This window comes from Nestor notabilis, unplaced genomic scaffold (assembly GCF_000696875.1).
Source record: "Nestor notabilis isolate BGI_N333 unplaced genomic scaffold, ASM69687v1 scaffold9668, whole genome shotgun sequence".
In the NCBI taxonomy this organism is placed as follows: Eukaryota; Metazoa; Chordata; class Aves; order Psittaciformes; family Psittacidae; genus Nestor; species Nestor notabilis.
In genome coordinates this window covers 4,488-20,032 of record NW_009941513.1, presented here as the reverse complement: position 1 = coordinate 20,032, position 15,545 = coordinate 4,488, and the positions used below count along the sequence as shown (strand labels likewise).

The window sequence follows — 15,545 nt, the reverse complement described above, 5'->3', positions numbered from 1 at the left end:
ACATCCAACACATTATAACAATTCATTAGTATTTGGGTTGCATTCCTGGGCATTAAACACTGCTGACCTTCCTCAATGAAGATTTGTTGTGTATTTGCCTTCTGGTTTTTGAGCCCATTTGAAAGTTTTTCTGTCTAACTGGGAGGACTAGAAGTATCTTCGTCTTTTAAATGAGGCTCTGATTTGGTTGAACTTTTTAGTTACCAGCAGGTGGAGAGTGAAATGAAATAAAATATTTGGAAATCTATGGTAAATTGGAAGCTCACATCTGTGAATATCCAATGGATAGATTTTGAAAACATGATGTATTGCTCTTACGAATGGTCACTGATTCCTGTTCCTGCGAGATAGGTATGAATCTTTACAATAGAGTTCCAGAATCATATACTTAATTTTGTTTCATTTACAAAGGAATTTATGAGAAGTGTTAACATAAGAATACAAGGGCTGGAAGAAGAAAGAGGAAATTGAACTATTTTTAACAAAAGCCCAAGGAGTCTGGCTGAGCTAAGACCCAGGTTAATGTTTCACCTCTTGCAAATCCTGGGGCAGAACTCACCTCCACTGTTGTGAGTGTATCCCAGGACAGTGCTCTCTACAGAGCTCTGCACCCTAGCACCTCTCTGAGGAGCTCACTTGCTCGACCATCACTGGATCCACCACTTTCTCATAGATGTAAAATCTGTATTCACCACACTACGTTTGCACCTTGAAGCCACACACAATCTAGAGAAGGACTCAAGCTGGCTCGTTGGATCTGAAACCTATGAAAAAATAGAAGAGACATTCATGGTCCCATGGAAAAATCACAGACCACTACAACAATTCCTGACTGCTGCTATCCATTCGACCCACAATAGCATACAAGCTCTCTGCTGGGGGCTTCTAGGTTGATGAGTGAATGATGATGGGAAACCTGTCTGCTGGCAAGCAGGCAGGGGGATAAGCCATTACTGAGTGGAAGTTAAGGGTTCCTGCTTCTGACCCAGAACAAATATGCCTGGACATGGTCTGCTCCTATCTGCACAGGGACTTACAGATCAGGGGGGAAAGCTGATCCATCCTCCCACAGCCAGGGTCCCCCACCAGGACAGCCTGATCACACTGTGAAGTCCTATAGGGAAATAAACGCAAAGCCTGTGAACCACATCCCTGCTTCAGTCACAACAGCCTGTGCTTTGGAAAAGCAGAGTGGCAAATGAAAGCTAGCTGCTCACACCTGTGTGTCCCAACAGACTTTGTTTCCCAAGTGAGTCTGGGCAGTGCCTCCTACTTCTGGCAGTCAGTGCTGTTTCAGACATAAGGCAAATGAACCTTCTTAAAGTTTTCATAGCTCTCAGCTAAAACCACAGTTGAGATAACCAAAGCTGGCACATTAGCTGGGTAATGGTTATAGGATAACCACTTCCCTCCAACACCCTGGTTGCATAAGCCAGGCAGGAAAAGGCCGTTTCATCATTTGCTATCCTTGTACACAGGAAATTCAAAATGTAGACAATAAAATCATGTAGTTCAAGACACAAACATAGAACCATGGAATCATAGAATGGTTTGAGTTGGAAAGGACCTTAAGATCTTCTAGTCCCACCCCCCCTGCCGTGGGCAGGGATGCCTCATGCTAGACCATGTCACCCAAGGCTCTGTCCAACCTGGCCGTGAACACTGCCAGGGATGGAGCATTCACCACTTCTTCGGGCAGCCTGTTCCAGTGCCTCAGCACCCTCACAGTAAAGAACTTCTTCCTTATGTATAACCTGAACTTCCCCTGTTTAAGTTTGAACCCACAACCCCTTGTCCTATTGCTACAGTCCCAGATGAAGAGACCCACTGCCATTAAGGGTCTGGGTATAATTTCCTTTGCACTGAAGAGCTCTTCTGGCTGTGCTTTATCTGCTGCTTCATCTACAACTTAAGAGTCAGAAAAAGATACAGATCCTCTTCTGCTCATACCGGAGAAAAGGCCAGGGAGCAGGCCAGGCCGGTGAGCTGTCTAGTTGTGGACAGCAAGAAGCTAAAGACCAGGCTTCTAATGTTTGCTAAGTAGTTTGCCTCAGCAAGACAAGAGTTGCCAACCAGTACTACAGTTATATTTGCCCTGAGGTGGGATGGGATCTAGACATAGACCCAAGCTGGGTCTCCCATGAAGTCAGTAGAGATGCACCAGGGAGGGTGCAGCCACAATACAGCTAGGGGGACTCCAAAGTGGAGTTTTTGCCCCTGGTCCAGCACACATACGCCATAGAATACTGGACCAGTGGAAGTATGGAATGGCTGCCTAGGCCACAGCAAAATGAAGAGTTAGAGAGAAAAATAAAAATCTTTACCAGCTTTTCCTTACTCTCTATCTTAATAAGTCTGGATTCCAGAGCAGAGCATTTTGCTTTGCTTTCTTGCCAGGATTTCCATTCCTTTGAAAAGAAGTAGCAGTTCTCCCCATAGTGTAGCCAGTTCTCAGGGCAAGGAATACATTTATGTCCTTAAATAAAACAGGGTACCTGATCAGATTTGTCAGTGACAGCAATCTCTAGTGGTCTAGTGGATCTCTGCAGGATCACTAGAGCAGTGCAGAGCCTCTCTGTCACAGAGGAGCAACAATTCCTCCTTTATTCTGCAGGTAAATTCATGTCTTCATCAGAGACTTAATAAATCCAGTTGCCAGAAGATCAGAAAAACATTTCTAAATGAAAATCAGAAAAACAAATAATAAAGATTTTTTTTAATCTGACCAGTAAACCTGGAGGGTGCTGGTAAAATGCAAATAGAGGAAATTTTGGAAGGTTGAGCCATGTGCACAGAGACATGGATCTAGGTGGATGTAAAAGGAAACCTAGCCTTTCAGTCATAGGGGTACATCTCTGTTCATGTGAACATACTTTTAACTTCTCGTTAACAAAGAATCATACAGTGGTTGGGGTTGGAAAGGATCTTAACAGCTCTTCCCTCCTATGTGCTTTAAAATTCAATTTAATCTTTAACTTTTCTTATAGCACTTTATGCTTGCTGTGGATTCAGTGCGCAGATCTGGGATAGTGATGGCCAGCCAAAGCAAAAGATGAGTCCACTGTTTTTAAAGAGAATACCCTTTGGACAGCTGCACTTTGACTCTATTCTGCCACATTATTCTGTTAGCTGCCTGCTGGGACTCTGAGTAACACTGAAGGTGGGAGGAACTCAAAAGGTTGGATTTTTCTTTCACTCCTGCACCATTTGGGGAACTCCATTTCTAGCTGGAAACTGAAATAATCACAAGCAGCAAGAAGACCTGCCAGCCAAAGATCTCTGGGAACTGGGTCCCAACCATAAAATGAATCATGTTCATGGCTCTCCAGTTCACAGGACCATATTATACTGTAACAAACCAGTGCCAGCTGGGAATTTCAGGACTTGATGCTGTATGGCAATAGGTAACACAGCACAGTGCACTTGACTTTGACAAGTAGCTTATGGTTTGTGCTAAAGTCAAATGCAGACATCTACACAGATAAGCTTGCCACTCTCTCACAAGATGCTAATGTTTTGATTCTTTTTGCTCTGTGGTATAATAATCCAGCATATTCAAATAACCCATCATTAAGGTTTTACATCATTATTTTGCACAAGAACAAAGAAAAAAATACCTTCAGCATAAAGTCTGTAAACTGTTAAAGCCAGTGATTACAATCACATTTGGTAGAGAGCAGCAGTATTTACACTGCTGCACCCACTACTACATAATAGAATGAATCTGTCTTAAGGAATCAAAGCATTCCAAATAATTAAAGCCAGTAGGAATTTTCCATCAAAACATTTCTTACTATAATTCCCTGAAACCAACTGTGAAAGAAGGAGTATCAATGATTCATCAGTGAATTAATTTCTATTAGAAATGTTTTGGGGTTTGTTGTTGTTGGTTTTGAAGTGTCATAATTGTGGAATTAAAATATTTGGTTTAGTATATAAAACAGCTCCATTATAAAAATTCAATAAACATACTTCAGAAAGACTGATGCTTAAGAAATCAAAATGGAAATTCAGTTTGAAGTTTGTTTTTAAACGAAACCATTCAGGGCTATGTTAGAGATTTTGATTTGTCCTTCCAACATGGTTGGTAGAAAAAGAAGTAAAATCAATCTGTGGTTACCATAAAGCAATGCAGCCATCATCCTCCCACCACTACGTACCTCTGGAGGTGGCAAGTTGCTTTACAGTCTCTGTCAAGTTCAAATTCTGAGCCTGGAGCAGCTCTAGCTGCTGGTTGAGGCTTTCCACAATTGCCTTTTGCAGGGCGAAGTTTTCGTCCCTTTCATGCATAAGGTGGCAGACCAGGATGACTCGAATCACAGCAAAACAAGAAGGAAAATGTTCCATTAATATTAAAGCTAAACTGCCCAATGCAACCTGAATAAACTTACCAATGACACACGTACCTCTCCATAACTGAATATACCTGACCTACTTACAGTTTGTGCACATCCATGAGCATGACATAACACATCCCAATTTCAAAGACTGGGAGATCTCTTGAGTGGGTAAACTCTTCCAGCAAGGGCCACCTTTTTTTCATTATTAATTTCCTAGGCTAATCCTTTTCCTTAACCAATTTCCTAGACTTCTAGTTGCTCTGAACACCCCTTCTGTGTCCATACTTACACTTGGCAGCCAAGGCTCCTGCAGCTGCCGCTGAACTCAGGCAGAAGACCACAAGCACCACTGTAGCCGGTCTCCAACAGGAAGATGGACTGGGTCAATCTGAGGCAGAAAAAAAGCAAAGGCAGCAAGAACAGGAACCTCTCATCTTTAGATCTGCAGATCCTATGTTGCAAAAGGCAACAGTAGTCTGCCCAGGGAATTGCTGAGTTTCAGACCGATATGTGGTATTACGTTATGAAAACTGTCTCCTTGTTTGGCAGACAAACAGTCCTCCTTAGCAGTCGGGGGCTGGAAAGGGAGCAAGTCATGGAGACTAGCTTAGGCAGGAGCTTTCCAGAGAAAATGAATTGGACAAATAAAGCTGAACAGCACAGAATTTAAGATGTGTGGAAAGAACATCAAGGAAGGATTTGTGCTTACAACATGGCTAAAATTTTCATATGTAGCCACGTATCAGGGTATTTTTATTTTTGAGTGCCTAACCTGCCAAAGCAGGTTTTTTCAGGAATGAATTCACTGTTTCATTAGGGACTCTAGTGGTAGGACAAGGGGTAATGGGTTTAAACTTAAACAGGGGAACTTCAGGTTAGATATAAGGAAGAAGTTCTTCACAGTGAGGGTGCTGAGGCACTGGAATAGGTTGCCCAAGGAAGTTGTGAATGCTCCAACCCTGGAGGAGATTAAGGCCAGGCTGGACAGAGCCTTGGGCGACATAGTTTAGTGTGTGGTGTCCCTGCTCATGGCAGGGGGATTGGAACTAGATGATCTTAAGGTCCTTTCCAACCCTAACTATTCTATGATTCTAAAATAACCTCCGAAACAGTCACCAGTGAAAGCCAGGTCCCTGCAAAATAACCTGAAACTAGTGTACACAGATGTGAACAAGACACAGCTGCACAGAAATAGTCTCACACCTGGAAATACACACACCCATTCTTGCAATATGGACAGATGCAAGTGCCTGTGTGAACTTACACAGTTGCAAAACACAGAGGAAAGGATTGCTTCCAATTTATGACTTTTGTGTTCTTTTACTAGAGCCTGGTCTGAAATGTCAGTGGGAATACTAATATTATGTGGAAGTCAGCAACAGAAATACCAGCATATCCACCTGTGGTATTTCTGCTTTTTATTCCCTGTGTTCCCTAAACCTTTAACCAAACACAGAACCCTACTAGATTACTGGGCTTCAGCCTCCAAGGATAAAACTCAAGGATGCCTCAAAAAGTGAGACTGAGATAATCACTGGCTAGTCAAGAAGGGGAAATTCCCTTCAGAAAGAGCATTTTAATCTACTAGATTATTGTCAAATTTATGAAATTCATCACCAGACATTTAGTCGGGCTGGAACATAACATCTCATTGCTTTGCACTAATGCAAGCATAAATAATAGAGATTTGGTACCACTCACATTCCTCCCTTCCTCTGTGAAGCTATGGAGCATAATCTTTATGATTTTAAAGTACAAAAAAGGTATTTGGCCATCTATTCCTTTCCTTGAGAGAAAACATCTTTTTCCCCAGCATTTACTTCATTCACTTTGTCAGATTTAAAAGAGTAAAGCTGAAAGACTCACAAATTCCCTTTGGCAGATACTTCATTAAATAACAGGAGCTGACACTTAATGTCCAACTAGAACATGTTTATTTTTACTTAACTATATCCCATAACCTTATTTACATCTCTCCTCACAAACTGAAACAGTTTTACCACATTCTCCACCCTTCTATTCTTTTTAATCTCCTGCCTTTTTTTCTTTTCTCCCTCCAATTTCTTAAAAGATCAGAGCCCAAAGGGCTCTCAGAAGCCAGATGCTTCTTGGTAGGTGACATCCTCCTCCAAGTGCCACATCAGAAATGTTCTCCAAGGTGAGAATTTGCATCGGAGAGAACTCCCCCTCCAGCACCACCATTACCTTTTGCTCTGGCAGTCTGGAGCTCCTGGTCCTGGGATTTTTCCAGTGTCATGAACTTCAGGTCTGGGTATGTCACTTCTTCACTTGTCATTTCTGGCAAGGTTACAGGAAAATTCCAAAGTTTGCTTAGTCCTGCAGAAGAAATAGGGATAATCTGATCTGGCTGGGATCAAACGAGCCATCAGTGTCACTGGGAGCTAACAAAGTGATTCATGCAAAAGTTGAATGGGTTTTTTTGCTCATGCTAAAGGATTTCATGACACAGTGATACTGGGTGTTGTTTACATGTAGCAGAGTCCCAGAATAGTATTTAAATCTCCTCTGTGTGTGCAAAAACTCAATGGAGCACGGAAACCTCACAGTTCCTAGTTCCCGGAACAGATGCCTAGTTCCCCAATTTGAGGGTACATTTCTCTCTGTAGAAAAAAAAAAAAAAAAGAAGGGGAGATGTAAAGAGGAAATTACATTAATTTTAGATTGAGTCTAAACAATTCCTTGAAGTTTTTCAGCAGCAGGAGTGTTTGTTTCCTGAGTTTATTATACAGTGTTTAATATTCGGTAAATTCAGCGACGAGGGTTCCTTGGTCTCTCAAGTGGCACGTGAGACCTGGTAGCAAAATGAAGTGAGCAACATCCTGATGCCCGTTACCTATTGTTTGCAAGCACACACATCCTGCTTGTCTTAATGGGCTACCACCCTGACTTGTCACAGCCATTGCCCATTTCTAGGACACAAAGAAATTAATCTGGGTTTCTCATCTACTGTTCCAGGTACGTCTGCGCTGTAAAAAGTAATAAGCTGAAGACACATCCTGAGCTGACGGGGAGTCTGGGTAGAAAATCATGTACCAGAGTATGATGCTGTGCTCCTGGACTTGCTCCGGGCTGGAAGGAGTCTAGGCACAGACACATGTGATAATCACTGCTTTTAGCAAGAGTGATTGGCAGAGCACAGCAGCATGCCAGTGCTCTAGGGCTGCTGCTTCATCCAAGAAGGGATGTCAGCTTTAGCACCTGCACCATGCTTTTTGGAACTTTGAGCGCTAGGAATAAGATAGAGAACTTTAACTGGTCATACGTTTCCTGGTATTTCTAGGTTTGCTGGCAAAATGGTAGGAATGAGGTATGAATTTTAAGTTTTACCTCATATGGCTCTACTTCATGCAGACCCAGAACTGCTGCTCTCACCAGCTGTCAACTCAGGAGCAAGGATGAGCATAGAACACAACCCCCCAGCACCACGTCTCACCAGGGCTTTGCCAAGCCCAGGCTGCTGGAGACAGAGCTCCCTGGGTACAGGGCAGAAGACATTGACAGACTTCTACCTTACCGTGGGAAAAGCACGTGCAGTGACTTAGACTCCAGCATCTGGGCAGACACATACAGACAAATAAATGTTAATTTTCAGGACTGCCTTATGCTGTCTCCAGTGAGCTGTGTAAAGCTCATTGGAGACAGAGCTTTTGAACTCTCTGTCACATTTTCTGTCAAGGAGAGGTAACCCTTATGTCCTTCATATGTCCTATGTGGAAAGAGCACGCGTGCTGGTTTTGGCTGGGATAGAGTCAGTTTTCTTCATAGTAGCTAATATAAGGCAATGTTTTGGAACTGTGCTGAAAACAGTGTTGATAACAGAGGGGCGTTTTAGTCATTGCTCAGCAGTGCTTAGACAGAGCCAAAGCTTTGTCTGCTTCTCACCCTACCCACCAGTGAGCAGGCTGGGGGTATCAAGAAGCAGGGAAGGGACACAGCCAGGACAGCTGACCCCACCTGACCCAAGGGATATCTCATACCATATGGCATCAGCATATGATATGGGATATGCTCAGCATATAAAGCTGGGGTAGAAGAAAGAAGGGGGGAGGCTGTTCGGAGTGATGCTGTTTGTCTTCTCAAATAGCTGTTACGCATGATGGAGCCCTACTGTATTAGAAAACATCTGCCGGCGATAGGAAGTGGTGAATGAATTCCTTGTTTTGCTTTGCTTGTGTCTGTGGCTTTTGCTTTACCTATTAAACTGTCATTATCTCAACCCACGAGTTTTCTCACTTTTGCTCTTCTGATTCTCTCCCCCACACCACCAGGCAGGAGTGAGTAAGCAGCTGTGGGGGGCTCAGCTGCCAGCTGGGCTTAAACCACGACTGCATGAAATGTGGGAGGGAAGTGTTCTGCCTCTTTATGCACAATCTATTAAAAAAGGATCTGGTTTTGCTTTGCAAGCAACAGAGCCCTTTTGGATTATTATCAGTCCGTGTAAAATACATGAAATCTTTGATAATTAGGTGTCTTAGATAATTAATAAGGTGTCTTACTACACCTGCAGAAGTATCAAGGGTCCTTGTGAGCCCCAAATGTATTTCCATGTTTTGTATTTCTAAATGTCCATGGGGAAGCATTGCGGATGACTAACCAAGCCGGCTTTAGTGCAATACCCCTTTGAAGAGGAACACGGAACAAGCAGCAATTTCTCAACACTTCTAAGCGCAGTCCAACAGCAGTTTTTCAGCTCATTAGGAAGCTTTACTCCCAGATAAAATGGTGCTACCTAGGAAATGAAAATGAAACTGGCTTGAGATGCATCCCTTGATGTAACCAGGAGAGGGAAGCAGAGAGGACACAAGTATTTTCTGTCCATGCTATAATCTGCTTTCTCTGGCGTCCAAGGAAGGATATGTCCAACTCACAGATTCAAATCACAGGTTACTGCGGAATGGACTTTTAGATTTTAAACAAAAACAAAGAGGAGAGAAAAAGTCCGTGATGAGATATTTTTGGTTTAGCAATTCTGTAAGAGTCTGATCACATTTTTAAAACCTTTTCAAAGGTGGTGAGGGGGAAATATGAAAGAGAAAAGTCACTTCAATATAACATACAGCAACTTCAGATAGAACAGAGGTAATTGAGGCAAAACACCAGGGTAATGTGGGAAATTTAAAGCACTGTCGAATGACAGGCTAGCAAGGCCATAAGTGGATTACTGGAAGCACAGTATTAATGGCAATGCTATAGAAAGAGAAAAACAGCGATCAGTAAGTTTCAGCACGAATGAGTTATGATATGCACTTAACAGGAGGGTCACTGGTTTATGTCACACTAATGCTTTTTCTTTAGAGAATTTTTTATCACTTTATCTGATATTTCTCCAATTTGATCCTTCTAGAATTTGAAATCCTCATGAGACTGAACTTCAGTTAAAAATCAAGAGATAATCTACTGAATTATCACACTGATAATAACCCCCCCAAAAAAACACTGTAAATTTGCACTTCCTTTCCACATTGAATCCTTCCAGTTTTAAAAATTGTACACATAAGAAAGGCTACTTTACAGTTCTGCTGGATCTTTTCTTCTAAAACTCCTATAATACACAAAAGAATTTAAGGAGAAAGACAAAAAAGGAGAGAGACAAAAATAGTATTGGGCAATTCTCATATTAATACAAAGCAAATACCTCATGTTTCTATGTTTCTTGTATGTCCACCAGGTCTCAGAAACCTTCTTCTAGTAATAGAGGGATGTATGTATGTACATATGGATAGATAGATGGATAGATAGATAGATAGATAGATAGATAGATAGATAGATAGATAGATTCATGCTAAGGGATGTTTATACTGTACCACTGCTTTTATAATTAGAGAATGGTAAACTTTTTTTAGCCTGCCTTGAGGGAGTACATTATGTTCATGAATCCATTGGTCCTGCTCTGCAACTCTAAAATGCATCACCAAGGCTAATGATTCACCAGTTTAATGCGAATGCATTGTGATTGCAACACGGGGCAACAAGTTCCTCTAGTTGCTATCTTGCCCTTAACATATATTTATGTACCAGTCCCAGGTGGCTCCCAAACACAAATAGTAACACATTACTGCAGAGCACCTTTTTTCTTTCTCAGCTATCCGAAAGAGAAGGTGAACACAATTATATGCATGTAGGTAACGCTCTGAATAGCCACGAGCAGTAACCGAAATCTAAAGCAGTTCTACAAGAGACAAAATTAATGGTTCATTGAATGCAACCTACTAATATAACCAGCTGCAGGACAAATAGAGTCCAGGTCAACATGTATTCCCTGTAATGCGCAACAATGAGGGGGACTTGGCTGGACATGCAGGAAGTTCAGGTAAGAGGGATGGTGGCGGAGCCTTAAAACAGGAGATATAAGAGGTGCTGCATATGTATATATATATATTATATATGTCTGTGTGCATATGCATATATGATGCAATCTATGATATATATGATAGGTGTGAGAAAAATAAATGTTATAGCTGAACCCAGGACAGATACGTGCATATATGTTGCACTCATATACACATATATACATATAACTCTCCATATAAAATGCTGTATGTAATTAATTATTGCAAATTCTTTCACTTCAGAAGGAACATCTTGCTTGTAACATGCACTCTGGATGTTGACCCTGTGGCTAAAATCCATAGATTGGATCCACAAAGGTTGGACATTGTGAGTGCAGAGACAGAAACGGTACTGGAGGAGGGAAAGGAATCTGAACTTCATTTAACCAGGTCAGTACCATGACCTTCAACGCACCCCCCCTCAGGGTAGGGGCGGGGAGGCGAATAATTGGGAATGAACAAACTCAGAGACCCTTTCTGCTCACAGAAGGGGAGGGTCAGGTCTGCAGAGATCTCACGATGCCCTTCACTGAATTAGTTCAACATCTAAAGTAAGAACTTGTAGCAACTGCTTTTCTCCTGATCTGACTGGAAGGCTTTAGAGATCTCTTCAAAAGAGGGAGAGAAGCAGGCCAAGAGAATAACAAAAGGAGACAGACAGAAACAAACAATGGGAAAGAGAGAAAGCAAAAACCTGAAGGGCAGAGAAGAAGGATAGACCCAGAGGAGGAGAGAAAGAGATAGAACAGGAAGGAAAAACTGTATTCAACACACAACAAGGAATCTGCTCCTTCTTCTGGTCAGTGGACTGGTGAGGATGAACAGAAACTAGAAAGGACAAGAAGACATTGAGCACCTTGAGACACCAAGAGGCCACTGAACTACCCACTCTACAGGGATGCATAGCCCAGTCATGATCTGCTTTGGTTTAGGGTGTTTCTTATGGGTAAGTAGCATCTCAGGTTCCTTTTTATGGGATCTTTGCTCGGTGAAGAAGTTACCTTAGAAAAACAGAGGGGCATTAGCAATAGACAGTCACAATCATTTCCCTGATATTAGAAATAACTAGACATATAAAAGGCAGACATGCCGAAGAGAGGAATATTTGCTGCTATTCCAGAGATGGTAACACAGAGGTCAGGGTACCCAAAGAAATTAGAAGGACAGGAGTGCTGGAGGCACCGGGCAGAATTCAGGTCAATATGGGTATAACACGAAGCAGAACATTTAAAGGTTCTTAATATTTGAGTATGGAGAAGGATCTACATCTGTAAGGGGAGAGGGAAACCTGTGGTGAGGGTGAAGGTAAGCTGGGGTATGTGCTGGGAACAGTGCTAAGTAGGATTTTAATGACTACAGGAAGTTAAGATATGAAACAATACAGTTGGTATCATAGTAACTTCAAAACTACAGCAAAATATTTGATGCATACAATGGAAGATAGATAACAGTAAGTCCTAACTGTAGAAGATTCAGACTAGTAATTGTCCAGGTACCAAAGCTGTATGTGACAAACTTAATTCACTCTTGTTTGTGTCTTGTTTGGCTTTCTCCTTCTAGTTCTCCCAAGTCAGAGGTGAGGAAAGCTGTCTCAACACTGAACTGTGAGTGTTTGTCTAGCTTGCACTTTTTTAAGAAGACAATGACAGACAAAGGCAATAGTAGATGTAACTGTTACGTTGTGGTGGCTGACAAGCTTATTTAACTGCAACTACTGAAAACTCACATAAAATCTCCATCTCTTTGAATGTGAAGTGTATTAATCACTGTTTTATTGATCAACATACTGATCATGCCATCCTGTTCCTGCTACCTATTCGTGTAACTGTAACAGTTAAGAGGTTTCTGGTGTCATTTTGATTGGCTGAGATTATGAATTTGGAATTGACTGCTCCTTGAAAAACTGGTTTGAAATGTACTGCTTTGGTGAATATTACTCTTGGGGATGTAATTTGTAAGAATAACAGAAATTATATTCTGACCAAAGCAAATGTGAATGCAGATCCCTAAGGTTTGTAAACAGACTTGGGCAGGCACAAATATCAAGAGAACAATAAAGAGATAAAGCCAAGCAGAAGGGAAAGTTTATCAGGGAGATTGATGAGGTTGGTCAACTGTATCCCCTACGAAGCACAGTGAGTTTCTCATCATTGTGCCATTTAGAAGCTGGATGGAAAGTAAGGAGCATGAGAGGAACCTGAAGAGTGTATGGTAGAGATCCTCCCATGTATTTTGTATTCTATGGCTAACTATTTCTTGTACCCTCTTCTCCTCAGCTGTTCAGGTACGGAGTGGGACCACTTGTGGTATATCTGGTAAGATGGTGTATGTTTATCGTAAAAATCTGCATCTCTGGACAATTTCAGTAGCAAACAGTGGGATTAAATGTGACCTGCTCAAGTGTGATGCCGCCCCCCGTTTTTCCTTGGGACGCTCTAATGGTCTGCAGTAGCAAGGCAGCCCTTTAGATATCACATTGTCTTTAACAAATCTTGACTTGCCAGACTTCTTTTTTATTCCACATATTAATTTAGTCTGACTAACAATATAAATAAGTAATTTGTGGGACAACATGCCCTTTAAAAGGCCCATTTTAAAAGTAATTTCAGTCCGACTCCTTAGTAATCTCATCAGGATGAGATTAAAAAGGATGGACATCTACAAGGCTGCATTGACCAGTATAGCCAGTAGATTGAGAGATGATTTTTCCCCTCTGCTTGTCACTCATGAGGACACAAATGGAATGCATAGTCCAGTTTTGGCCCCCCAGTACAAAGGAGATGTTGACAAATTGAAGCAAGTTCACCTGAGAACAAATACAATGGTCACAGGTTCAGAGGACACGATGTATGAGGAGGGGTTGAAAGGACCAGGTTTGTTCAGTGTGGAGGAGGCTAAGGGAGAAACTTAATTGCAGTTTTCCACTACCAAAGGTGGATCTCGAGAGAAGATAGAGCCAGAGCCTTCTCAGAGGTGCCTTGCAGAAGTACCTGAGCTGACTGGCTAAGCTGCATACAGGGAAATTCTGATATGATAGAAGGAAAAAATGCTTCCTCTGAGGATGGTGCAGCACTAAAACAGGTGCCTGCAGGGGACATGGGATCTCCATCCCTGGAGACTGTCCAAACTTTGCTGGAAAAGGCCCCAGATGACTAGACTTTATCTAGGCTTGACATTATCCTTGCTTTATGCAGGGAAAGACATTAAGAGGTCTCCTGCAAACAAACTCTTAATGTCCTAATCCTGTCTCCTCTCCCTTTCCAGGCTGGTTGTGGTGATCGGTGGGCTGCTGCTCCTGTGTGGCCTGGTTTCCATCTGCGTGAGGTGCTGTTTTCATTGCCATCACACAGGAGAGGAATCAGGTCCTCAGCCCTATGAGGTTACGGTGATTGCTTTTGATCATGACAGCACCCTCCAGAGCACCATTACCTGTGAGTTGGCTTTGACAGAGGCTGGGCACCTCCATACACCCTGAAGTGGGGGGCTGCACTGACTGCAGCACCCCAAGGCTGGAAGAGGGAATTCATGGCAGAATGCAGGGCAAGCAGCATCTGTACACAGCACAAATTAAGGTGTTCACCAGACTTCATGTAGCAAATGCAGCCAGACAGTGAATGAGCTGTGAGACACGTTTGGGTGGAAATGGGGCAGCTAAGAGCCTCGGTGGTATTTGAGGAAGGACTGACTGTGGGATGTTGCTGATGAGTGTTCACACACCTTTTTTAGGGAAGGATGAAGGGGGCCGGAAAAGGCAAACATTTAGGCTGTGGGGAGAGAAAAGCCAGTGTGCTGCAAACATATTTGTCCTCTTCTAATCGCGCGGTGCTTTCAGGATGAGGCAAACAGCTTTTTTCTCCTCCCTTTCAGCTCTCCACTCTGTGTTTGGTCCTGCTGCCAGGAGGATATTAGCAGTGGCACACTCCCACGCTGCTGCGCAGGGAACACCACCCCTCTCCGCATCAGACACTCCTCCAGTCTACGAAGAGGCTCTGCGCATGAGCAGGTTCACAGTTGCCAAGGCAGGGCAGAAACTGCCAGACCTGGATCCAGTGCCAGAGGAGAAATTGCAGGCATCCGTCGAGAGCAAGGATGCCCAGCCAGCGCTCCCAGGACACTAGTGCCTGTTTCTACTGAATGGCAAATAACACAGAATAGTTACGTGCAGAGACTAATTCTTCTGGGCAGGGTTAGGAATATCAGATTAGCTTTCTTAATCTAACGAGAAAGGGAAAAAAAGAGACTAAAATTCCATATATTTTCAGATCCACCATATTTTGGTGGCTTCTTTTGATGCTTCCTTCAGATAATTAGCTATTGACATTGTCTATGTCCACTTATTACATACACACATCACAAATATCACAGGTTGCACAAATAAGCAGGCAGCAGGACCAAGGTGCTGACCCACTCTGCAGGCTAGTGACCTGCAGAGCGATTGCAGATGCTGGCTCATTCTGCTTGCCTCCAGCTTGAGTTTCCTGGGGATGACAGAATGATTTTCACAACAGGAAAAACAAAGACATGTGAGAAGGTCTTGATAGCCAATAATAACACCAAACTTCTGGAAAATGCCAATCATTTATAGTACATTAAAAAAAAGGAGTTGTGCAGGAACACACTCTGCATGTAAACAAAAGACAGCATACATTGGTAATATGTGCAGTATATGCCCTACAGGATATATAGAATGAAGACAGTCCAGTTCTGAGTAGGATATATAGCAATTCAGAAATAGTAGTCACAACCTCTTATATTTGAATTAAAAAAAATTATGTATGCACTAACAGATCAAACGGGGTGGGGGGAACAACAACATTACCCCTGAAATAAAGCTCAATCATATTTTTGTTGCCTT

At 42.5% G+C, this 15,545-nt stretch overlaps 1 protein-coding gene across 1 annotated transcript; it reads left to right on the top strand.

Annotated features, from left to right (window-relative positions):
• Window positions 1-11,588: 11,588 nt before the first annotated feature.
• On the top strand, window positions 11,589-14,808 carry TMEM52B (transmembrane protein 52B). The gene is made up of 5 exons (XM_010020926.1): window positions 11,589-11,636; window positions 12,251-12,294; window positions 12,967-13,005; window positions 13,955-14,121; window positions 14,558-14,808. The coding sequence occupies exons 1-5, from the start codon at window positions 11,589-11,591 to the stop codon at window positions 14,806-14,808; spliced, it is 549 nt and encodes a 182-aa protein (XP_010019228.1).
• The last annotated feature ends 737 nt before the right edge of the window (window positions 14,809-15,545 follow it).